The 25,936-nt window shown below is 36.3% G+C and overlaps 1 protein-coding gene across 17 annotated transcripts in view; it reads left to right on the top strand.

The window, feature by feature from the left end:
- ERC1 (ELKS/RAB6-interacting/CAST family member 1) overlaps positions 1–25,936 on the top strand; it is a 755,438-nt gene that overhangs the window by 328,389 nt on the left and 401,113 nt on the right. For all 17 annotated transcript variants that reach the window (XR_013179465.1, XM_077169625.1, XM_077169623.1 and 14 more), the window contains one exon: positions 21,858–21,993. Coding sequence is in view for 16 of the 17 variants with exons in the window: in XM_077169625.1 (XP_077025740.1) it covers positions 21,858–21,993 (136 nt within the window). In the remaining variant the exon portion in view is untranslated. The remainder of the gene's footprint in view (positions 1–21,857; positions 21,994–25,936) is intronic.

Raw genomic sequence — 25,936 nt, 5'->3', positions numbered from 1 at the left:
CCCTAGAGTTATTAATCCTGTTTCACCAGATGAAACTGCAAATGAAAGCCCTGAAGCAAATGGCTTGGAAGATATTTCTAATTCTTTTCATGACCCACCCCCACCACCCCTCATTTCTTCTACACCTATAACTAGACTAAAGTCCCAACAGGCCCCTAAAGGTGAGGTACAAAGTATCACACATGAGGAGGTACGTTATACTCCAAAAGAACTGTGTGAGTTTTCCAATTTATATAGACAGAAATCAGGGGAATATGTGTGGCAATGGATTTTAAGAGTGTGGGATAATGGTGGGAGGAATATAAGGCTGGATCAGGCTGAATTTATTGATATGGGCCCACTAAGCAGAGATTCTGCTTTCAATGTTATAGCTCGAGCGGTTAGAAAAGGTGTTAACAGCTTGTTTGGGTGGTTGGTTGAAACATGGATCAAAAGGTGGCCAACATTACCTGAGGTTGAAATGCCAGAACTGCCCTGGTATAATGTAGATGAGGGGATCCAGAGGCTTAGAGAGATTGAAATATTAGAGTGGATTTATCATGCAAAGCCTGCTCTTACACCCCAGAAATGTCCAGAGGATGCACCTTTTACCAGAACAGTGAGAAATAAGTTTCTGAGACTAGCACCATCATCCCTGAAGAGCTCTGTGGTTGTACTTCTCTGTAGGTCAGATGTTACTGTAGGAACTGCTGTCACTGAGCTGGAATCCTTAAACACAATGGGGATGACAGGATCCCGAGTTGGCAGAAGCCAGGTGGCAGCACTTAATCACCAAGGACAGGATAGACGCGGGTATTATAATAGACAACAAACTCAAAGGAGGCATCAAAATTATATGACACGCAGAGATTTGTGGCATTGGCTAGTAAATCATGGGGTGCCTAGAAATACAATAGAAGGGCAGTCTACTAAATTCTTGTTGGAGCTGTATAAACAAAAGAGTTCTAGGTCAAGTGAACAGAAGTCTAACCTGAATTACAAAAACACAGAGTCACCGCCCCTTAATCAATTTTCAGACTTGAAACAGTTTACAGACCCTGAGCCCCTTGAATGAAGGGGAGGCCAGGTCCCTATGGGGGAGAAACCTGTTACACTGCCACAGATTTATACTGTTAACCTTCCTCTACATCTTCCCCAAGGAGACCGACGGCCTTTTACCAGGGTAACTGTGCAATGGGGAAAAGGAAATGATCAGATATTTCGGGGATTATTAGACACTGTTTCAGAAGTCACATTAATTCCAAGGGACCCAACACGTCACTCTGAACCACCAGTCAGAGTGGGGGCTTATGGGGGCCAGGTGATCAATGGAGTTTTAGCTCAGGTCCTTCTCACAGTGGGTTCAGTGGGCCCAGTGGGCCCCCGGACCCATCCTGTAGTTATTTCCCAGTTCCAGAATGTATAATTGGCATAGACATACTGAGCAACTGGCAGAATCCCCACGTTGGTTCTCTAACTCGTGCAGTGACGGCTATTATGGTGGGAAAGGCCAAGTGGAAGCCACTAGAACTGCCCCTACCAAGCAAAATAGTAAATCAGAAGCAATACCGTATTCCTGGAGGGATTGCAGAGATTACTGCCACTCTTAAGGACCTGAAAGATGCAGGGGTGGTGATTCCCACCACATCCCCATTCAACTCTCCTATTTGGCCTGTGGAGAAAACAGATGGGTCTTGGAGAATGACAGTGGATTATCGTAAACTCAACCAGGTGGTAACTCCAATTGCAGCTGCTGTTCCAGATGTAGTATCATTGCTCGAGCAAATCAATACATCCCCTGGTACCTGGTATGCAGCTATTGATCTGGCAAATGCTTTTTTCTCGATAGCTATTAGTAAGGACCACCAGAAACAGTTTGCTTTCAGCTGGCAAGGTCAGCAATATACTTTCACTGACCTACCTCAGGGATTTATCAACTCTCCAGCCCTATGTCATAATCTATTCGCAGAGACCTTGATCGTTTCTCCCTCCCACAAGACATCACACTGGTCCATTATATTGATGATATCATGTTGATTGGACCTAGTGAGCAAGAAGTAGCAACTACTCCAGATTTACTGGTAAGGCATTTACGTGTCAGAGGATGGGAAATAAATCCAACAAAAATACAGGGGCCTTGCACCTCAGTAAAATTTCTAGGTGTCCAGTGGTGTGGGGCATGTCAAGATATCCCTTCTAAGGTGAAGGATAAGTTGCTGAATCTGGCCCCTCCCACAACCAAAAAAGAGGCACAACGCCTAGTTGGTCTTTTTGGATTTTGGCGACAACATATTCCTCATTTGGGTGTGCTACTCCAGCCCATTTATCGACTGACCAGAAAAGCTGCTAACTTTGAGTGGGAACCTGAATAAGAGGAGGCTCTGCGACAGGTCCAGGCTGCTGTGCAAACTGCTCTGCCACTTGAGCCGTATGATCCAGCAGATCCAATGGTGCTGGAAGTGTCAGCGGCAAATAGAGATGCTGTCTGGAGCCTTTAGCAGGCCCCTATAGGAGAATCACAACGCAGACCCTTATGATTTTGGAGCAAAGCCTTACCATCTGCTGCAGATAACTACTCTCCTTTTGAGAAACAGCTTTTGGCCTGCTACTGGGCCTTAGTAGAGACTGAACTCTTAACCATGGGCCACCAGGTTACCATGAGACCTGAGTAGCCTATCATGAGTTGGGTGTTGTCTGACCCACCAAGCCATAAAGTTGGGCATGCACAGCAGCACATTTTAAAATGGAAATGGTATATACGAGGTAGAGCCAGAGCAGGTCCTGAAGGCACAAGTAAGTTACATGAAGAAGTGGCACAAATGCCCATGGTTTCTACTCCTGCTGCCACATTACCTTCTCTTTCCCAGACCAGAGCTATGGCCTCCTGGGGAGTCCCTTACAGTGAATTGACTGAGGAAGAGAAAACTCGGGCCTGGTTTACAGATGGTTCAGCACAATATGCAGGTACCACCCGAAAGTGGACAGCTGCAGCATTACAACCCCTTTCTGGGGTGTCCTTGAAGGACAGTGGTGAGGGGAAATCCTCCCAGTGGGCAGAACTTCAAGCAGTGCACCTGGTTGTTCATTTTGCTTGGAAGGAAATCTGGCCAGAGGTGCATTTGTATACTGACTCATGGGCTGTTGCTAATGGTTTGGCTGGATGGTCAGGGACTTGGAAAGACCATAATTGGAAAATTGGTGACAAAGAGGTGTGGGGAAGAAGTATGTGGATAGAGCTTTCTGAGTGGGCTAAAAACATGAAGATATTTGTGTCCCATGTGAATGCACACCAGAGGGTGACTTCAGCAGAGGAAGATTTTAATAATCAAGTGGATAAGATGACCTGTTCTGTGGATACCAGTCAGCCTCTTTCCCCAGCAACTCCTGTCATTGCCAATGGGCTCATGAGCAAAGTGGTCATGGTGGTAGGGATGGAGGTTATGCATGGGCTCAGCAACATAGACTTCCACTCACCAAGGCTGACCTGGCTACAGTCACTGCTGAGTGCCCAATCTGCCAGCCGCAGAGACCCACACTCAGCCCCCGATATGGCACCATTCCCCAAGGTGACCAGCTAGCTACATGGTGGCAGGTTGATTACATTGGACCACTCCCTTCATGGAAGGGGCAGCGATTTGTTCTAACTGGAATAGACACATACTCTGGATATGGGTTTGCTTTCCCTGCACGCAATGGTTCTGCCAAAACTACCATCCATGGGCTTACAGAATGCCTTATCCATCGTCATGGTATTCCACATAGCATTGCTTCGGATCAAGGAACACACTTCACAGCAAATGAAGTGCGGGAATGGGCACATGCTCATGGAATTCTCTGGTCTTACCATGTTCCCCATCATCCAGAAGCAGCTAGATTGATAGAACGGTGGAATGGCCTTTTGAAAACTCAATTACGGTGCCAACTAGGTGGCAAAAACTTGAAAGGCTGGGGTAATGTTCTCCAGGAAGCTGTGTATGCTCTGAATCAGCGTCCGCTGTATGGTGCAGTTTCTCCCATAGCCAGGATCCATGGGTCCAGGAACCAAGGGTTGGAAATGGGTGTGGTACCACTCAGTATTACCCCTAGTGATCCACTAGGAAAATTTTTGCTTCCTGTCCTTGCTACCCTGAGTTCTGCTGGTCTACAGGTTTTAGTTCCAAAACAGGGTGTGCTTCCTCCAGGAGAAACAACTGTGATACCACTGAACTGGAAGTTAAGAGTGCCACCTGGTCACTTTGGGCTACTTATGTCTCTGGATCAGCACGCCAAGAAGGGGATTACATTATTGTCTGGGGTAATTGACCCTGACTATCAGAAGGAAGTAGTACTGCAACTGCATAATGGAGGTAAAGAAGAGTTTTCTTGGAATATAGGAGATCTCCTGGGGCGTCTATTAGTACTTCCATGCCCTGTGATTAAAATCAATGGAAAACTGCAACAACACAATCCAGGCAGGACTACTAATGGCTCTGAAACTTCAGGAATGAAGGTTTGGGTCACCCCACCAGGCAAAGAACCACGGCCAGCTGAAGTGCTTGCTGAGGGGAAAGGGAACATGGAATGGGTAGTGGAAGAAGGTAGTGATAAATATGAGCTTCGACCACGTGATCAGTTACAGAAACGAGGACTGTAATGCTGTTTCTCATGTTATACTATTTAAGTTGTAAGATATCAAGTTTAAGAATGAATGTTGCCCAAGGATTTGCACCGTATTCTGGAGAGATTTAATGTGTTTCCAGTTATATGCAGGACAGTTGAGTATTGTCAGGTAAAAGAAAAAAATGTGTGCTTATTTGTTTTTCATTTGGAAATTAAGTATGGTCTAAGGTAATATATATATATATAGGTGCCAAGTTGACAAGGGGTGGACTGTCATGGTTAGGGATAGGTGTCAACTTGGCCAAGTTGTGGTACCTGTTTATCTGATTTGGCAAGCGCTGGCCTGTCTGTTGCAGTGAGGACATTTCATAGGATTAGGTCATGATCACGTCAGCTACATCCACAGCTGATTCCATTTGTAATCAGCCAAAGGGGAGTGTCTTCTGCAATTAGTGATGCTAAATGTAATCATGGGAAGCCTTTTAAGGAGGACTCAGAGGAGACAGGTTCCATTCCTGCTTTGGCTGGTGAGCCTCTCCTGTGGAGTTCATCCAGGCCATCCATCGAAGTCATCGGCTTCGCAGCCTGCCCTGTGGATTTTGGACTCTGCATTCCTACGGTCACATGAGACACTTTCATAAATTTTATATTTGCAAGTGTTCCCTGTTGATTCTGTTTCTCTAGAGAACCCTAACTAATACACCCCCCAACCTAACACAGACTTTTTCTCCTGGCTTTTGTTCACATTGTTCTCTTTGCCTAGTAATATATCTCTTGCCAAATAACACAGATTTATCTCTTAGGATTTTTTAAAGTCACTTTCAGGAAGTCTTTCATGGTCAGTCCCACCACCCCTACCTCCAGCAAGGTTAGATCCCTTTCTCTCCGTTCTTATAGCACTGTGTATATGCTTGACTTGCTTGGATGGCTGGCAAGTACTTGAGAGCAGGAATTACTTTTATTCATGAATTTTTATCTCCGGTGTTTGATACATAATAGTGGTACTTAACCAAATATTTGCTTTCAAATATTTTGGGTATGTACCTAGAAGTGGAATTGCCTGGTCATATGATAATCCTATAATTAGCTTTTTGAGGAACTGCGGAACTGTTTTCCATAATGGCTGCAACCATTTCACGTTCCCTCCAACAGTGAACAAGTGTTCTAATTTTTCCACCAATGTATACTATTATTATTATTTTTTAATGACAGTGGTTTTGATTTGCATTTCCCTAGTAGCTAATGGTAGTGACCATATTTTCATGTACTGATTGGCCATTTATATGTCTTCTTTGGAGAATTATCTCTTGAAGTCCTTTTTAAATTAAGTTATTTGTTTTTTTTGCTATTCAGTTGTAGGATTTTTAAAATATGTTCTGGATATTAAGCCCTCATATATATGATTTATAACTGTTTTCTTCAATTCTATAGGTTGTCTTTTCATTTTCTAAATAATATCCTTTGAATAAAATTTCTTGATTTTAATGACGTCCAAGTTTTTTTCTTTTTTTGCTTATGCTTTCGGTGACATATCTGAGAACCCATTGCAAAATACAAGGCCTTGAAGATTTTTCCCTATACTTTTCTTGTAAGAGTTTCGTGGTTATAAAACCATATTAGAATGCTTGATCCATTTTGAATTAGTTGTTTGCATATGGCATGAGGTAAGGGCTCATCTTCATTTTTTTGCAGGTGGAAATCCAGTTTTCCCTGTACCATATTTGCAGAAATAATTCTTTCCCATTTAATGTATTTGGCAAACTTGTAGAAAATCAATTGACCTTAGATGTGTAGGTTCATTTTTAAACTCTCAATTCTATTTCATTGGCCTTTATGCTAGTACCATGATGTTTTGATTATGTAACTTTGCAGTAAATTTTCAAATTGGGAAAAGTGAGACATCCGAATTATTCCTCTTTTTCAAGATTGTTTTGTCTATTTGGGCCCCTTGCAATTCCATGTGAATTTATGGATTGGCTTTTTCTGTGTCTACAAATAAAGGTTGCTGGGTTTTGAAAGGGACTGTGTTGGATCCACATGTTGCTTAATAATATTGTCTTCAAATCCATGAATACAGCATGGCTGGCCATTTATTTAGGTCTTTAATTTCTTTTAGCAGTGTTCTGTAGTCTTCAATTTATGTCTCACCTCATAGGTTAAATGTATTCCTAGATATTTTATCCTTTTGTTATTATTATAAATGGAATTGTTTTCTTAATTTCTGTTTCTTTTTAAAAAGCTGTTTGAGATATATTCACATCCATACAATCCATCCAAAGGATATAATCATTGGCTTTTAATATATTCAGAATTGTGTATTCAACACCACAATCAATTTTAGAACATTTTCCTTACTGCAAAAAGGAAAACCCCATACTCCATAGCAGTCACCTTTCAATCCCTCTATTCTACCCCAGCCCTGTATATCCACTAATTTATTTCCATAGATTTATTTATATTTATATCTTACATAAATGGAATCATGTAATATATAGTACTTTGTGTTTGGTTTCTTTCACTTAGCATAATGCTTTTTAAATTTCTTTTTTTAGTAAGAGTGTTGTAGGTTTACAAAAAAGTCATATATATAAAGAGATCTCATATTTCCCCCTACTGACACAATGTATTAGTGTGGTACCTTATCACAAGTGATAAGGGAGTATTAAAATAGTACGAGTAACTGTAGTCTGTATTAAGTGTATTTTCCCATATACCACCCTATTAACACCTTGTATTAGTGTTCAACACTAATAACAAAACACATTTGTTATCACTCATGAAAACACATTCTTAGAGTTGTACTATTAGCCCCAGCCAATCTTCCGCAACAGGGGTTTGCCGTGTTACAAAGTCCTGTGTATTATCTTCTTTCTAGTAATGTACATGACCCAAAACTTCCCCTTTCAACCACATTCATATACATAATTCAGCACTGTTATTACCCTCTCAGTAATTTGCTACCATTACCATTATCCATTTCCAAAACTTTACAATAAACATAAATAGAAATTCTGTACAAATTAAGTATCAACTCTTTGTTCTCTGTCCCCAGTCTATCCCCTGGTAACCTATATTCTGAATTCTAGCCCTATGAGTTTTCTTATAATTAGCTCATATTAGTAACATCACACAATATTTGTCCTGTTGTGTATGGCTTATTTCACTCACATAATGTTCTCAAGGTTCATCCATGTTGTTGCATGTTTCAGAATCTGAACTTTCTTCCTTTTTAAAGCAGAATAATATTCCATCCTATGTATATACCACTTTTCTTTATTACTCATCAGTTGATGGACACTTGGGTTGCTTCCATCTTTTGGCGATTGTGAATAATTGTGAATAATAATGTTCGTAGCAGCAAATATCTGTTCGAGTCACTCCTTTGAATTCTGAATATATACCTAATTGGCATTTCTCGATTTCTGGATTGTCATTTCTTGATTTAGATTTCTGTGGAACTGCTGAACTGTCTTCCGCAGCAGCTATACCATTTTACATTCCTTCCAGCAATGAATGAGTATTCCTGTTTCTCCACATCCTCTCCAACACCTGTAATTTCCTGGTTTTTTTTTAATAGTAGCCATTCTAGTGAGTGTGAAATGATATCTCATTGTGGTTTTGAAATGCATTTCCCTAATAGCTAGTAATGTTGGGCATCTTTTTATGTGCTTTTTAGCCATTTGTATGTCTGGTTTGGAGCAATGTCTGTTCAAGTCTTTTACTCATTTTAAAAATTAGGTTACTTGTCTTTTTATTGCTGAGTTGTAGACTTCTTTATATATTTTGGATATTAAATCTTTACTGAATATGTGGGTTCCAAATATTTTCTTCCATTGAGTAGGTTGTCTTTTCCCTTTCATGTCAAGTCCTTGCACAAAAGATTTTAATTTTCATGAGGTCCCATTTATCTATTCTTTAATTGTTTGTTCTTTGGGTATAAAGTCTAAGCAAACATTGCCTAACACAAGATTAGAGATGCTTTCTTGACTTTTTCTTATAGAGTTTTGTAGTCCTGGCTCTTCTTATATAGGTTTTTGGCCCATTTTGGGGTAATTTTTGTGTATGGTTTGTGTTCTAGTTTGCTAGCTGCTGGAATTCAACACACCAGAGATGGATTGACTTTTAATAAAAAGGAATTTATTTCATTAGTTCTTCTGAGGAAAGGCAGCTAACTTTCAACTGAGGTTCTTTCTTATGTGGGAAGGCACAGGGCAATCTCTGCTGGCCTTCTCTCCAGGCCTCTGGGTTCCAACAGCTTTCCCCAAAGTGATTTCTTTCTGCATCTCCAAAGGCCTGGCCTGAGCTGCGAGTGCTGAGATGAGGTATGCTGAGCTGCTTGGGCTGCCTGGGCTACCTTGAACTCTCTCATTTGAGCACCAGCCAATTAAATGAAACATCATTCATTGCAGCAAGCACACCTCCTAGCCAACTGTAGATGTAATCAACAACAGATGAGGTTCACATGCCATTGGCTCATGTCCACAGCAGTAGAACTAAGCACCTTCACCTAGCCAAGTTGACACCTGAATCTAACTACCACAGTTTGAGATAGGGGGCCTTGTTCATTTTTTTGCATATGGATATCTAGTTCTCCCAGCTCAATTTGTTAAAGAGACTATTCTTTTCTAATTGAGTGGATGTTCTAGTTTGCTAGCTGCCAGAATACAATATACCAGGAATGGAATGGCTTTTTAAAAGGGGAATTTAATAAGTTGCTAGTTTACAGTTCTAAGGCTGAGAAAATGTCCCAGTTAAAGCAAGTCTATAGAATTATCCTATCAAAGGCATCCAGAGAAAGATACCTTGGTTCAGGAAGGCCAATGAAGTTCAGGCTTTCTCTCTCAAGTAAGAAGGCACATGGCAAACATATTCAGGGATTCTCTCTCAGCTGGAAGTGCACATGGCAAGCACAGCATCATCTGCTAGCTTTCTCTGCTGGCTTCCTGTTTCATGAAACACCCCGGGAGGTGTTTTCCTTCTTCATTGCCAAAAGTTGCTGGCTGGCAGATTCTCTGTTTCGTGGTGCTGCAGCATTCTCTGCTCTCTCTGAATCTCTCACTTTCTCCAAAATGTTTCCTCTTTTATACGATTCCAATAAACTAATCAAGACCCACCCAAATGGGTGGAGGCATGTATCTACCTAATCCAGTTTAACAACCACTCTTAATTGAGTCACATCTCCAGGGAGATGATCTAATTACAGTTTCAAATATACAGTACTGAGTAGGGATTAGAAGAAATGGCTGCCTTTACAAAATGGGATTAGGATTAAAACATGACTTTTTTAGGGTCGATACATCCTTTCAAACCAGCACAGTGGACTTGGCAGCTTTGTCAAAAATCAATTGGCCATAGGTTTTAGGGTTTATTTCTGAACTCTCAGTATGATTCCATTGGTTGATACATCTATCTTTGTGCCAGTACCATGCTGTTTTGAGCATAATAGCTTTGTAATAGGCTTTAATGTGAGGAAGGGTGAGTACTCCATCTTTGTACTTTCAAGAGGTTTGTGAGTATTTGGAGCCCCTTACCCTTCCAAATAAATTTGATAATTGATGTTTCCATTTCTATAAAGTAGGCTGTTGGAATTTTGATTGAAATTGCATTGAATCTGTAAATCCATTTGGGTAGAATGATGTATTAGTTAGGGTTCTCTAGAGAAACAGAATCAACAGGAAGTATTCATAAGTATAAAATTTATGAAAGTGTCTCACGTAACCATGGGAATGTAGAGTCCAAAATCTGTAGGGCAGGCTGTGAAGCTGACGATTCCGATGGAGTGTCTGGACGAACTCCACAGGAGAGGCTCACTGGCCAAAGCAGGAAGAGAGTCTCTCTCTTCTGAATCCTCCTTAAAAGGCTTCCAGTGATTAGATTAAGCATCACTCATTAAAGAAGACACTCCCCTTGGCTGATTACAGATGGAATCAGCTGTGGATGTAGCCAGCGTGATCATGATTTAATTCTATGAAATGTCCTCATAGGAAAAGACAGGCCAGCCCTTGCCCAACCACAGAAACAGGTACCACCACCTGGCCAAGTTGACACATGAACCTGGCCATGAGAAATGATATTTAGTCTTCTAGTCCATGAACACAGCATGCCTTTCCATTTATTTAGTTCATCTTGGATTTCTTTTAGCAGTGTTTTGTAGTTTTCCATGTGCAGATCCTTTGATTGTTAGTTGTTATTGTAAATGGATTTGTTTTCTTGATTTTCTCATCAGATTGTTCATTACTAGTGTATAGAAATACTATTGATCTCTATGGTAATGTTTATGTTGTACCCCACCACCTTGCTGGATTCGTTTATTAGCTCTATTAGCTTATTGTCAATTTTGGGGGGGGGGGCTTTCTATTTTTCCATAGGAGGATTATGTCATCTACAAATAGTGTAAGTTTTACTTCTCCCTTTCCAATGTAGATGCCTTTTATTTCCTTTTCTTTGCTCTTGCTGGAACCACCAGTGCAACATTGAATAACTCTGATGACATTGGGCATCCTTATCTTGTTCCAGATCTTAGAAGGAAAGCTTTCAGTCTTTCACCATTTAGAATAATGCTAGCTCTGAGTTTGTTGTACATGCCTTTTATCATGTTGAGCATGTTTCCTTTTATTCCTATTTTTCCAAGTGTTTTTATTAAGAAAGGATGCTTAATTTTTGTCAAATGCCTTTTCTACATCAATTAAGATGATCATGTGGTTTTCTCCTTCATTTTGTTGATGTGGTATATTGCTTTGCTAAAGCTACAGAAATGCAATATACCAGAAAGGGAATGGCTTTTAAAAAGGGAATTTATTAAGTGCCAAGTTTACAGTTCTAAGGTCATAAAAATGTCCAAATTAAGGGATCCAGAGGAACATACCTTGACTTATGAAAGGGCCGATGATGTTTGGGGTTTCTTTGTGAGCTGGGAAGGCACATGGCAACCTCTGCTAGCTTTCTTTTCCAGCTTCTCCTTTCAAGTGACTTCTCCTGGGGCATTTTCTTTTTTTATCGCCAAAGGTTTCTGTTGGTATCAGCTCTGAAGCTTCTTCCAAAATGGTTCCCTCTAAAAGGACTCCAGTAAGCTATCCACCTTGAATGAGTAGAGATGCATCTCCAGGGAGATGATCTAATCAGAAGGTTCCGCTCCAGAATTGGGTGGGTCACATCTCCATGGAAACAACTTAATCAAAAAGATTCCACCCTTCAACATTGAATCAGGATGGAAGAGCATGGCTTTTCTGGGGTACACAACATTTTCAGACTAGCACATGTAGTTTATTACATTAATTGATTTTTTGGTGTTGAACCATCCTTGCATATCTGGGATAAAACCTCTTGATTATGGTGTCTAATTTTTTTAATGTGCTGTTGGATTCAATTTGCTGATATTTTGTTGAGGACTTTTGTATGTATGTTCATAAGAGAAACTGGTCTGTATTTCCTTTTCTTGTAGAATCTTTATCTGGCTTTGGTATTAGGGTAATATTGGCCTCCTAGAATGAGATAAGTAATTTTTCCTCCTCTTCAATTTTTTTCTAGGTTGTGTAATTTCATCTAGGGTTGTGTAATGGTGGTATACAGATGTTCATAGTATCCTCTTAGAAGCCTTCTCATTTTTGTGAGTTCAGCCGTCATGTCCCCTGCTCTCATTTCTGATTTTATTTATTTGCATCTTCTCTATTCCTTTCTTGTCGGTTCAGCTAAGAGTTTGTCAATTTTATTGATCTTTTGAAAGAACCAACTTTGGTTTTCTTAATTCTCCCTATTGGTTGTTTTACTTTCAATTTCATTGAATTCTACTCTAATCTTTTTTGTTTCTTTCTTTCTGCTTACTTTGCATTTAGTTTGCTTTTCTTTTTCTAGTTCCTCCAGTTATACAGTTAGGTCTTTCATTGTAGTTCTTTCTTCTTTTTTTGCATGGGCAGGCACTGGGAATCGAACCTAGGTCTCTGCCATGGCAGGTGAGAATTCTGCCACTGAGCCACCGTCCACCACCCTCTTTTTTTTTAATGTAAGAATTTAGGGCTATAAATTTCCCCTCAGCCCTCCCTTTGCTCTGCATCTCATAAGTTTTGATATGTGGTGTTCTCATTTTAATTCATCTCAAAATATTTACTGATTTCCCTTTCAGTTTCTTCTTTGACTCACCAATTGTTTAAAAGAGTGTGATTTAACTTCCATATAGCTGTGGATTTTCCAGTGTGCCTGTTATTGATTACTAATTTCATTCCATTATGATCAGAGGGGATGCTTTGTATGATTGCCCTTCTTTCTAAATTTATTGAGACTTGTTTTGTGACCTAACGTGGTTTGCTCTGGAGAGTGATAAGTACGCACTTGATAAGAACGTATATCCTGCTGTTTTGTGGTGCAGTGTTCTGTATATGTTTGTTAGGTCTAGTTCCTTTATCATATTATTCAACTTCTCTGTTTCCTTGTTGATATTCTGTCCAGATATTCAATTAATAAGAGTAGTATATTGTAGTCTCCAGCTATTGTCAAGATGTCTTTCTCTCCTTTCAGTTTTGCCAGTGTTTGCCTCATGTATTTTAGGTGCATAAATATTTGCAATTATTATTTCTTCCTGGTAGATAGCCCCTTTTATTAATATATATCGTCCTTCTTTGTCTTTTATAACAGCTTTTGACTTCAAGTCTCTTTTGTCTGTTTGTCCTTTAGAATAGCGTGTATTTGTTCAGATTTTTCATCTCTTCCTCATTTGAGTCTTGTTCTAGATGTGTAGTGCAAGTTTTAATATTGTACTTTTTGTGCAACTGTTTCACCTCCAAAAGAGAACTTTCATTCCCCTGTTGCTTCTCCAGGAATCTTGATTTGTTCCATTTATTTTTATGTAGACTTTTCTCCCCAGCTCCTAGGCTTTGTTTAAATTTTCTCCCTCATTCAGTGCCCTGTTTTCCTTACACTTTTCAATTCTGGAGACCCATTCTTTCTTCCAGCTGTTCTGTTTAATCCCCCACACCCCCTTTTTTTTTTTTGCGTGAAGCTTTTCTGCTTCTGTTTTTCCCCAATAGGGTATCCTGCCCTGGGCAGCCAAGTGGGTTAATCCAGAAAGTTGAGTAATTTCAGAAAATCTTTTTTGCCTTTAGGTGGTCCATCTGACTGAAACTGGATTGAGTGAGGGCACAACAGTTCTTCCAGCAGTTAATCGCGTGTCTCTCTCTCTCTCTCTCTTTTTTTTTTTTTTTTTTTTTTCCTGCTGGGGATGCTTTTTTATGCAGCACTTCTGTGCAGCTTTTGTCACTTTGGAGCTCTGTGGAATTAGGTCCCTATACCTGGATACATGGAGTTCAAGCTTGCTGCTGTTGGTTACTCTTTAGTCTCTGTCCATGGTGGGAGGTACCTGGCCTTGCTGTGCTGCCTGTGTGCTGCTTCCAAGCTGCTCAGGACTGAGTGAGGAAAGGGAGAACAGCAACTGACTAAGTCCGCAGCAGAATTTTTCTACCTGATAATTTTCTGTTTCTTTGATTCAGCATATGTTGAGTCCTTTTGCTGTCTCTGCTGTCCTCCAGAGTTCTAAACAAGTGGGATTTTTCCCTTTATTTGCTAAACCTCTGGGGAGGCATTTTCAGGGGATGTCTTATGTAGGCATGTTTGTGTTGTCATCTCTGAATTTCCATTTTTGACTGTTCATTACTTGTGTATAGTAACACAACAGATTTTTGCATGTTACTCTTGTAGTCTGCGGTTTTGCTGAATTTGTTTATTAACTAATAATTTTCTTTTGGATTTTTTTGGATTTTGTATATGTAAGATCATGTCAAAGGCAGTCATTTTTTTTTTTTTTTTTCACGTGGGCAGGCACCCAGAATCGAACCCAGATCTCCGGTGTGGCAGGTGAGAACTCTGCCACTGTGCCACCATTGTCCTCCCAGGCAGTCTTTTTTTAATGTATTTTGCAAGGCGTATTCATTCAATATTTGGTGTCAAAGTTCTTAACAAATTAGCCATTTTTGCTAATAATTTCTATAGCAGAGAATTTAAGAGTATGGTAGTTATAGTCAATTCTACCTGCATTTGAGTATAAGTTCTTTGACAACTAAAATTGATATTGGGCTAACTACCAAATTTTCTTGATATTTTGGTCTCTTCATCTGTTAAGTGAAGTTAATAAATCCTGATTATAGTGTTTTTAGAAGATGATAAGTGAGATAATGAGATTGATAAACATTTAAGTCCTGAGTATTAATCCTCAGTACAAGGATTGTTATAGCATTATATCTGGGCTTAGTTTCAAGCATATAACTTTACATACACACACACACACAAACACACGTACCAAGTGGGGGAAAGGAAATGTGTTTCCTGATCCTTCAGAGCTTAATATATGGGGTATATAGGCATTTCTATTTATTTATTGAAATATAAATAATATATGTATGTGTATACATGTGTGTATTGTGTGTATGCAGAGAGAGAGAGAGGAAATATGTTATTAATCACTTACCACAAACCCTATGTATCTCTTTTTGGCAAAGCAAAACAGCCAATGAAAGCATAGTCTCTGACAATTATTTCTTAATAAAATAGAAGTAAGGTTTGAAGAACAAAACCAAGAATAACTTTCTTTGCCAGTTAGTTTTGCAGCTGTTTAAGAAATATAGGAAATATTATTATGATGTTTTGAAATGATGAGCTATATTTTCCTCAGGCTAAGTTTTTGGTGGATTTATCAGCAGAGGGCATAAGTTTAGTTTCCTTTTCATGTACTTACTCAATACATGTTTAATGAACATACCATACAGAACTGTGCTGGGAATTTTGTACTACAAAAGTATATCAGGGCCAGGCCACAGTGGCTCAGTGGCAGAGTTCTCACCTGCCATGCCAGAGACCTGGGTTCCATTCCTGGTGCCTGCACATACACACACACACACAAAGTCTGTCAGACATGGACTTCAAACTCTAGGAGGATGTTTTCATAGGCTTAAAAACTCATATAATGTGAGGAACGAATTTAGAAATCATAGATATATTCAGTTAAAATTTTAATGAAATTGGAAATGTCAATGCTGGTTATGACCTAACAGACAGATACTGTCAAATGTGATTTTGGATTTTAAGAGACAGAAAGTTGAAGGTGGCCATAGCAAAGAAAATGGGGACAGAGCCTGCCAGTATAGCGTTGGGAATTGAGCAGTGTATTCATATCATTGGGGATTTTTTAAAATGCAGATCATGATTTGATAGTTGTGGTGTAAGCCCAAAATTCTGTAGTTCTTACAAGTTCCCAGGTAATGATGATGGTGTGAATTCATGGATTATATTTTGAATAGCAAGTTGCTGGGCCACATTTTACAAAATTTCTTGTATTAGATACAGTAGAGATAAACTTATGTTTCCTTTTCTGTATTTGTTTTTCTCTTTTCTTACACTTTCTTTATTCATATCCATGTGGGACTGGAGAGAGTTAAATATTTTGTGTGTCGTAAAAGAAACTAATCAATCAAAAATCTGAGTTTCAGTGATTAGTTTGTTACTCTCCTTTCTCCTCTTTTCTTGCTTGAGGAATGATAGAAATTATGTAACTTTTAATTTAACTCAGTTTAATTCAAGTGCAACAGCAATCTGAGATATTTGTTAGAAATCTGTTCAAAGCCATTAAGTCCTTTTCTTTCTTGTAGCACATTAAGGAGTGGTATGGGTCTACTTATTTATTTGGGTTTGCTTGTGAACTCTCATTTAAGTCAACTTACATATTGATCTGTTCATAAGGGAAATGAAGGAGATTTCACAGACTTATGTGTAGAAATATGTGTTCTTAAAATACATTTAAGTTAGCCTACACATTTTCTAATAATTTATATATATACATTCAAGATATGCTATCTTTTTTACTTACAATAAATATTTTAATGATGCTGCATTGTGTTCTGTGATACATAACAAAAGGATATTAACTGTGGCCCCCTCCTTTCCCTTCCTCAAAAAACAGTATTGGAAAGGACATTAGGGAGGGGAAAATTTTATTGTGTATAGTTATTCCCCCCGGTTAATTACCTAATTCAGAACTCTATATGCGTTAATGCTTGGCATGTGGGATGGGGAAAAAACAATAGGAGAGAGGTTGATTTTAATCCTTGCATACTTTTCTACACTTTTCTTTGTTTCCTTGTATATAAAATAATTCATTTTTAGTTGTCCTTTAGTCTATAAAGTGAAAAAACAGATGTAGTAGCTGGAACACTAAGGAAAAGAAAGGAAATAAAAAGGTTGGGAAGAAACTGGATTAGAAATTGGAAATTAAAGACCAAAAAAAAAAAATAAGGAAGCACCAAATTACTGGATTACTTTCCATTCAGTCTTATGTGGGTGAAAACCCTCTTTTGAGATATAACCATTTAACATAATTTTTTAATAGTAAAATATTTTATACTAGTATAGAAATTTTAGAAACTATAGAAAGCTATAAAGGGGAAAATTAAAATATCCTTTATATTATTCTTTTAAAATTTTTATCTTAATCACACATTTGCATACACATACACACATTTGAGATCATGTTCTATATTCAACTTGATATCCTGAACTTTTCCCTTAGCATTTTATCATATAACTTACATTTGAAGGAGTGAACCATTAAAATTTTATGCCTGATATTTTGAAGATCAAAATGAACTTTTTTTTTGGTAGACGCAAAAACTCACAAATTGCTGGTCAGGGTTGAGCAAGGGCCACAAATTTAGTTTTTATTGTCCTTTTTGAAACAACTAAAAACACTCTGACCTAGTTCTGGGTCTTGGGAGTAAAGTTAGTATAAAAGAAACTGTACCTACTCTCAGATATAATTATGATAAACAGTGCCGAGGAATATAATTTCCCTTGATTGGGTCAAAAGTTTAGCCTATAATATCTGCCTTCTGACCGAAAAAGAGTCAAGTGGCTTTAGTTAGGTTCCTTATTCCATGTGTCATAATATCCCAAATAGCCAGGCTGCTTGCTGTAAACATCAGTGGTTGCCAGCACCATCTGAAACAATTCACAGATGGAAGGTAAAAGAAATTTATGCATCATTAATTTTTTTTTCTCTTTTTAAACAGCAAAATTTTTTTTAGCAGTAAGCCAATTTTATGAAGAATTTAATTTTGAGAAAGAGCTCTTTGGTTCATGAAAAAAAATTTGTCCATTTCTTTGTCTTTCCTAATACATAGGCCCTAATTTCTTTTTTTTTCATTAGTTGATATCAGATTAATAAAAATAGAAGCATTAACACAGGAAATTATGCTTGAAGAGAATCAAATATAAAGCATTACTTTCCTTTTATTTATTCTAGTGATAACTGGTTTTGTTATTTTCTCTGTGGTTGAATCACAGACATCCAAGATAACACAAAGTGAAGATCTGAAATGTGACTTCTGAATAGCTTATCATTATACATTTTCATCAATGTATGGATTTTTTCTCATCATCTGTTATACCAGTTCACTATTTGATCTTGAATAAATTTCTTTTAGTTCAAATTGTATGTTTAAGAAGCATTTAGAAATTATCAATTTCTTGTTCATTCTGTTTTTTCTTTTTGCCTATAGTTAAAATCACATCCAAACCATCCAAAAGAGATTTTGATTTTCAAAACCTTTAAGAAGATTTTACAGTTTTGTTTTTGACAGTATGGTAAATTATATATTCTGAAAAACCTTCCTTACACGAAAACAATAGGGTGCCAGATTATTTTTCATTAAAGTGTATGGTTTAGGTGGAAAGGAAGCAAAGAAGTCCATTGATAAAAAATTCAAATGAAATACAAGGTTTATTTCATGAAAAATCTGTTGAACATTACAAAATCTATTAACAAAGCATGAAAAGCATATGATAGTCTCAGTAGATGCCAAAAAAGCGGTAAATTTTCAATAAATTCAACATTCACTCATTTGGGAATACAAGGAATAGAAGGAATAAAGAGTTTTTACCCCCACCCAGCCCTCCCAAAAGCAGAAACTAAAGAAACAAAACCTACAGCAAATAAACTCAATGGCTAAATATAGAAAGCATTTTCTTTAGAATTAGGAGAAATACAAAGATACCTAGTCTCACTTATTTTCATCCTGTGTCTGGAAGTTGAAGCAAATTCAGTAAGGTTGTAACGATTGAAAGTAAGATCATTATTTATGTATTGTGTAGTTATCCTCATAGAAAACCCAAAAAGACTCCAGAATTAACAGGCACATTTGGCAGTTTTCCAAATATAAAATACATACGAGAAATCAAGTAAATGCCTATATTCCAGCAAAAAAAGTTAGAAAATATAAATTTTAAGAAGATATCATTGTAAAATGTAGAATATTGGTTATCATGTGTTGGAAGGAGGGGCTAATGAGATAGAACTGCATAAGAGGTACATCTTTCCTTTTGGGGTGGTGAGATTATTGTAGAACAATATGAACGTACTAAGTGACTCTGTATTGGGAACTTTAAAATGGTTAATTTTGCGTCATGTGAATTTCATCTCAAGTTTAAAAAAAGATACTGAACTAATTTCTTCAGGAAAAGTTCATTGGTGCCTGGAGCCATTAAATGATCAAAGGGAAACACTACAAAGAAGGGACTGTGTTTGTTTGTACTTTAACTCTACTGATGAATATTAGCCTCACCCAAAATGGGAAAATCAGACATTATGTGATTGCTCATATGAGACAATGTAAATACACCATTTATTAGTTTTGCCTCCATAGTTGTAACTGAATATAATTAGCCCTTAAAGATAACTTTCTGTATCAAAAAAAAAAAAAAAAAGATGAGAAGAGAAAAGAAAACCAGGAGATAAAGAAACAAGCTAAATGACAACATGAGAAAGCAAACAGATAAATGAGAATGTGGATCATTTTACAGAACTGAGTCAGAGAGGAGGTAAGGGTCTAGATTAGTAGAGGCTTGATGGATCTGAACACCATGTGTGGACCTTTTTTGGACTCTGATTCAGACACAGGCCAGTAAGAAAACTTTTTTGAGCCAACTGGTGAAATTTTGAATATGGCCTGGATATTAGATGATACCAAGGGATCCTTTTAATACTTGTATTGTTAAATAAAAAACACATTGGGAAGGTGGAATGTGCAGGTATAATCACATCATGCCTAGAATTTGCAATGACAACAAAACATATAAGTTGTCTAGGAATAAATATCACAAAATAAATGCAGGTCTTTTATGAAGAAAATTCTATCACTTTGTTGAAAGTCTTTTCAGGAGACCTAAATACATGGAGAGAAACGTTTTGTTAATGAATTGAAAGATTCGATAGCATTACCCAAATTGATACATAGATTCAGTGCAGTTCCAATCAAAATCTCAAAAGGTCATTTTTGTTTTGTTTTGTTTTGTTTGCTCTTGTTTGTTTGGTGGAACTTGTTAATCTGGTTTTGAATTATATGAAAAATATAAAGGACCAAGAATAGCTAAAATAGGCCTGAAGAAGAACAAGATAGGTGAGCTTGACTTAGTGTGGATAATAATACTTCTTCAGAAGGTATAATAATTAAGATAGTATAGATATGGCACAGAAATGGTCAAACATACCATTGAAGTAGAGAGTCACAAAATAGGCACATGTATACGTACATATATAGAAACTTTATATATGGCACTAGGGATAATGTATTAAATACAGCTGGGACAGTTGGTTATCAATGTATATAAAAAATGAAATTTATTCTTATCTCATAACATACTCAAAAAAGAAAATTATATATTTATACTAAAAACAAAGGTCAGTTCCTGTAGGTTAATGACTTCAGTGTGCAAAGTTACATTATAAAATACTTAGGGGAATCTTTTTGATATTCTGGGACGGGGAAAGATTGTATGAAAAAATCACACAATTATAGTCCATAAAAGGAAATATTGGCATATTTGAAACAATTAAAAGTTTTAGATTCTATAAATGAAAAGGTACCACAGAGCAATCAAATAATTTACATATTGAAAGAAAATATTTGGATTCCATATAACAGATGAAAGAGTATTATTGAGAATATATAAATGATACCTTCAAGTTAATTAAAAAAAGATATCTTAATTGAAAAATGGACAGAAGACATAGTTGTTTAACAGAAATGTAAATAGGAATGGCCAAATACAATGTGAAAAAATTTTCAGCCTTTTTAAAATTTTGAAACTACAAGATACTATTTTATAGCTACCAGATTGGCAAAATTAAGGAAGTCTGATAATATCAAGACCAGATTGGCAAAATTAAGGAAGTCTGATAATATCAAGTGTTAGTGAAGATGTAGAGAAAATAATGGACACTATTATATACTATAAGCAAGCAAGAGCGTAAATCAGTTTAACTTCTTGAAAAATAATTAGTAAAATTGACCATGTGCCTATGGTATGGCATAGCAATTCAATTTCTAGATCTGTACCTTGAAGAAACTTATCAGAGTGCACCTAACAGCATTGTTTGTAAAAGCAAGAAAATTAAAACAACTGAAATGTCCATCATCATGGGAAGGGGTTAAAATAATTACCATACATTATGCTGCACCACATTTAAAATGAAAGGGTAAAAAAACCACTGCACTACATCTCATTTACCAGTATGAGTCTCAAAATATATTTTGGAAGGAAAGAATTAAACCAACTTTATATATAAAGTTCAAAATCATGTACAACTTGATGAAGGATCTCTATATAATAAAAGTATAATAAAAGCAAGAGGATTTTTTAAAATGCAAAATTCAAGATAGAAGTTTTTCAGTGGATAGGCAGTTCTGGCACAGGATAGGATAGAAGTATGTAGGGAATGTCAGAAGTGGCTATACTGTTCTATATTTTAAGTTGGGTTCCCAGGTCTTTATATCATTATTGTTCTTTGTATTGTATAATATACATCATGAATTGATTTTCGAGTGTTTGAAATATTTAGTAATAGTAAAATTAGAGCTGTGTTACAAAACCTTTCTTAATCAGCTATTATAATGTTTCATGGCATTGACATCAGAAGATTGTTGCCATATTTCCAATGTAAATCTCTGAATTGTGTTTTTTTTCTATGATTTCAAAGTAAGCCATGTTTTTCTGTTTTATGATTTAACTGAGCTTTATGAAGTACTTGATGAAATATATGTTCTTTAGAGGAAAACTGAAACATCATTATAAATAATTTGCTATCATTGGTAGGAAGGAAATGTGCATCATTGAAGAGGTTTTGCAGCAGAAAATCTTTGTAGACTTTCAACTCTTCCTTGGTGTCAGTAGTGTAAGTCTATAAATAAATATTTTCTTTTCTGTGCTTGTGTATGAAAAGCTTGATTTTTCCCCCCTATCAATAGGCAAGTGAAAGACCAGAATAAGAAGGTAGCAAATCTGAAGCACAAGGAACAGGTGGAAAAAAAGAAGAGTGCACAGATGCTAGAGGAGGCTCGGCGGAGGGAGGACAATCTCAATGACAGCTCTCAACAACTACAGGTTAGAACACAAGGAGAATCTGAAAAGATTGGGTAAAGAGATTTGATAATAATTGCATGTTGTTTCTCTCTTTGTCTTTATCCTCCTCTTTTTTTTCTCTCTTACCCTGCTTGCTGCCTTCCTCCCAGACCAACTGTTTAGCAATAAAGGGTTTAAATAGAAAAGGCAAGTTTTATTCCACAGCTTGGTGTGAGGACACCTCAGCATAGGAGAAAGTTCATCTTGCTTCAAGTTGAACACACTTGGGTGGTAAGTTTTATGCCAGAGTGCGATCTGTTGAGTTTCAGAGTGGTCAGTATTAACTGTTTGCCAATTCCATTCTTTAAAGTGTATTGCTAATCTGTATTTGTGTAAATTTCTTCCTTTTTCTAGTCTTCCTTTCTTTTTTCCTTCTATCTTTCTTTCATCCTCCTCCCTCCTTCCTTTCCTCCCTTAAAACATTGTATTTAGAAAGAATACTTCATGGTAAGCCAGAACATATAAACTATATATTTTCTCTTCATGAAGGAGTGATAATTGAAGTGTCAACATATAATTATTCACAGATTAAGATGAACCAAGCTCACTAACAGTAATGGTAGCTACCATACGATAAAGTGCCATTTAGGGGGAAAGTATTGGAAACTAACCCTTCACACAATCCAGTATGACGAAATAGGCTCAAAAACATTGAATGACTCACCTAAATCCATACAACTTTCTAAATAGCTAAGCCATAAATTTAACTGAGACTTCATGAATCTAGTGCCATTCCTCTTTGTCTTGACCATAATGCTTTATAATAAAGGCTTTAGTTTTTTGAAGACAGTACTATAAACGTGCTGAAATCCCCTGATACTCATGCTAAGTCTGCTAAGGCAATGCTGTTATTTTTTCTCTTATTAAAATTTCTAATTGGTTATGCTATGGTGTGTATACCACAATTGCATAATCAAGGAATCATTGTTAGAGAAATGTGGAAGAATTATTATCTAGAGGCCATTTTTAGGCTTTACAACAAATTCATTTCAGATATGAAGACACTGCTTTTTAATTTCTTTTTTTGTTCCTCTTTTATATTACTTTTTCTGATTATAAAACACATACTCCTGGGTGGGCCATGGTAGCTCAGCAGGCAGAGTTCTCACCTGCCCATGCAAAAAACAAAACAAAACATATTCTTCTAACAGACAGTTAAAACAGTTTAAACTTTTTTTTGAAAAAAGTAGAATACCAATTTCCGTCACCTTGTCAATAACAGTTGGCAATTTTCCCTTTCTCTTACTTCTCCTTTTTTTCCCCTAATCTGATGAGTGAAGAATATTTCATTTTTGTTTTTTGTTTATTTTTTATTTTAATTGTATAACTATATACAAAGCAAAGAAAGAAAAAAGCAGTTTTCAGAGCACTCTTAATAAGTAGTTACATTTTGTTTTAATTTATATTTCTCTATTGCTAGTGAGTTTGAGTACTTTCTCATGTCTGGAATTTTCAGTATTTTCAAATTCAGATTGAATTTTCAATTGTAATTCAAATCTCTTTCTCTCTCTTCCATGACAGCTTTTTCCCATGGGTTTTTTGGCTTAGCTTGTCCCCATTTTGAGTGCATATAAGTATTTACCTGTAAATAATTTTAAGTTCTATGCTTTCATTTTTACCTTTTCTTTTTAAAATTCATCTTAAATTTTTCTTATATTATTTTACATTATTGTGTGTGGTGAGGGTATTATTTTTCCTTTACAGTTAATAATTTCACTATAATTTTTATAAGAAATTATTTCATTGCTTACAAGTTTGAATTGGCATCTTTATAATTTATGAAACTGTTTAATAATTAGACTATGTCTAGGATTTCAATTTCATAATGGATGGAACAGTTTGATACCACCTCAACCCTTTGACATACCCTTCAATTTCTTCAAAAATAAAGACTATTCGAGCCTGCTGCTGTGTTGAATTTAGTTAATTGGAAGTACACAGTACATGTCAAAAGAGTCAAATATAAGTCTAATCAAGAAGTTTAAAGAGTGGATATAAGATAGAGGGATGTCAAATTTTTCAAGTACCTTTTTTTTTCAAGTACCATTTTATTTCATATTTTAGTTTTTCTTGGAGTTGGTTTCTTCAGTTTTGTAAATTCAAGTCATCTGCCTTACTTTTACTGTTTAAAAATTACAGTTCTTAGTATACTAGGAAAATTAATACATTAAATTGAAGTCTGCTTATATCTTTCCAAATTTTATTCTAAACTTAGTTTTACTCATTTGTAACAATGAGTAAAATAGATATGCTGTCAGCCAAGCCCAGATTATAGGTAATTCTACATGATAAATGACTTGATTTTTTCAATTTATAAATGGCAAAGGAGATAAAGAACAGAGATGAGTACAATAATTTAAAAATTATCAAACATATAATTTCAGGGAAATGCAATGTTTATTGCTCGTTGGATCCTGACTTGGATAGACAAACTGCAAAAAGACAGTTACATTTAGTGGGGGAGATGTGAACATTTACAGAATATCAAATGTTAAGAAAGTTTTAATTTTTTTTTTACACATTATTATGGTATTATTTTAAGTTATTAATTAGAGGTGCATACTGAATCATAAGTTGTCTCAGATCTATTTTTTTAAATTCCAGTGGGGATGGGGCACAGAATTACTGAAAATATTGGCCTTTTTTTTGAAGCTTGAGCAATGGTAGCATGCAGATCATTATAATGTCCTCTCTGTACTTTTTTGTATGTTTGAAAATTTCCCTAATAAAATGCTAGAAATCAAAACTGCCATTTAGCCTCTTAAACCTGTTTTCATATATCTAAAATAAGTTATAAGATGGTTAAATTGGGCTACATGGACTTTAGTGTGTCCTTAAATTCTAAATTAACCTATTTAAACATATTTACCTAGCCTTGGAATAGAGTCTTTGATTCTAGCTTTGTTTCTTAGCCATACTCCTTATTTGTGTTTGGCCTCTCTTCCTTAAGAAATATTTTAAAATATTTTTCAAGTACCATTTTTTTTTCAAGTACCATTTTATTTCATATTTTAGTTTTTCTTGGAGTTGGTTTCTTCAGTTTTGTAAATTCAAGTCATCTGCCTTACTTTTACTGTTTAAAAATTACAGTTCTTAATATACTAGGAAAATTAATACATTAAATTGAAGTCTGCTTATATCTTTCCAAATTTTATTCTAAACTTAGTTTTACTCATTTGTAACAATAACTTATGCACTATTTAACATTTTGCTTTCTAAATACTAAATATTATACCGTTTAATCATCTCCATGATTGTGTATCTTCATAATGAATGCTATGTATACTTATTTTCAATTGAATCCAAAATTCTTTACCTTTATAGAAGTTCCTCTTTTGTTGGAAATTTTGCTTATTTCCAGTTTTCACTGAACAAATTTGTCTCAAAATTTTTTTCCTCAGCTGGGTGATTGCCTTTGCGCATTTGCCAAAGTGCAGTTATTAGGTAAAAATAAATTATGTGTTGCAGCTTTTCCCAAATTTCTCTTCAAAAGGCTGAGCCAATTTATAATACCTCTAGTAATTTTTTTGTTTTTTTGTTGTTTTTTGTTTTGTTTTTTTACATGGGCAGGCTTCGGGAACAGAACCCCGGTGTCTCCGGCATCGTAGGCGAGAATTCTACCACTGAGCCACTATTGCACTGCCCACCCTTAGTAATATTTTAGCAACCATTTTGATTCTATTTGATTTGTGTTGCTTATTTTATATACATATAATGGTATCTTCAAATCTTAGGTTTGTTTAATGAAGCTATGCAGTTTTTCCAGGTAATGATTTATTATGACAAATTTCCTACATGTCAAACTTTCATTATATTTGCTGCCTGTCAAGGAATGTACATATAATATCCACTTTGAATAGAAATGTTATATATTTAAGTTGAATAATGTTTGCCATGTATTTTTCCTGTTTAGTTATTATACTGC

Source organism: Tamandua tetradactyla, chromosome 7 (assembly GCF_023851605.1).
Source record: "Tamandua tetradactyla isolate mTamTet1 chromosome 7, mTamTet1.pri, whole genome shotgun sequence".
NCBI lineage: Eukaryota > Metazoa > Chordata > Mammalia > Pilosa > Myrmecophagidae > Tamandua > Tamandua tetradactyla.
This window is presented reverse-complemented; position numbering and strand designations above follow the sequence as displayed.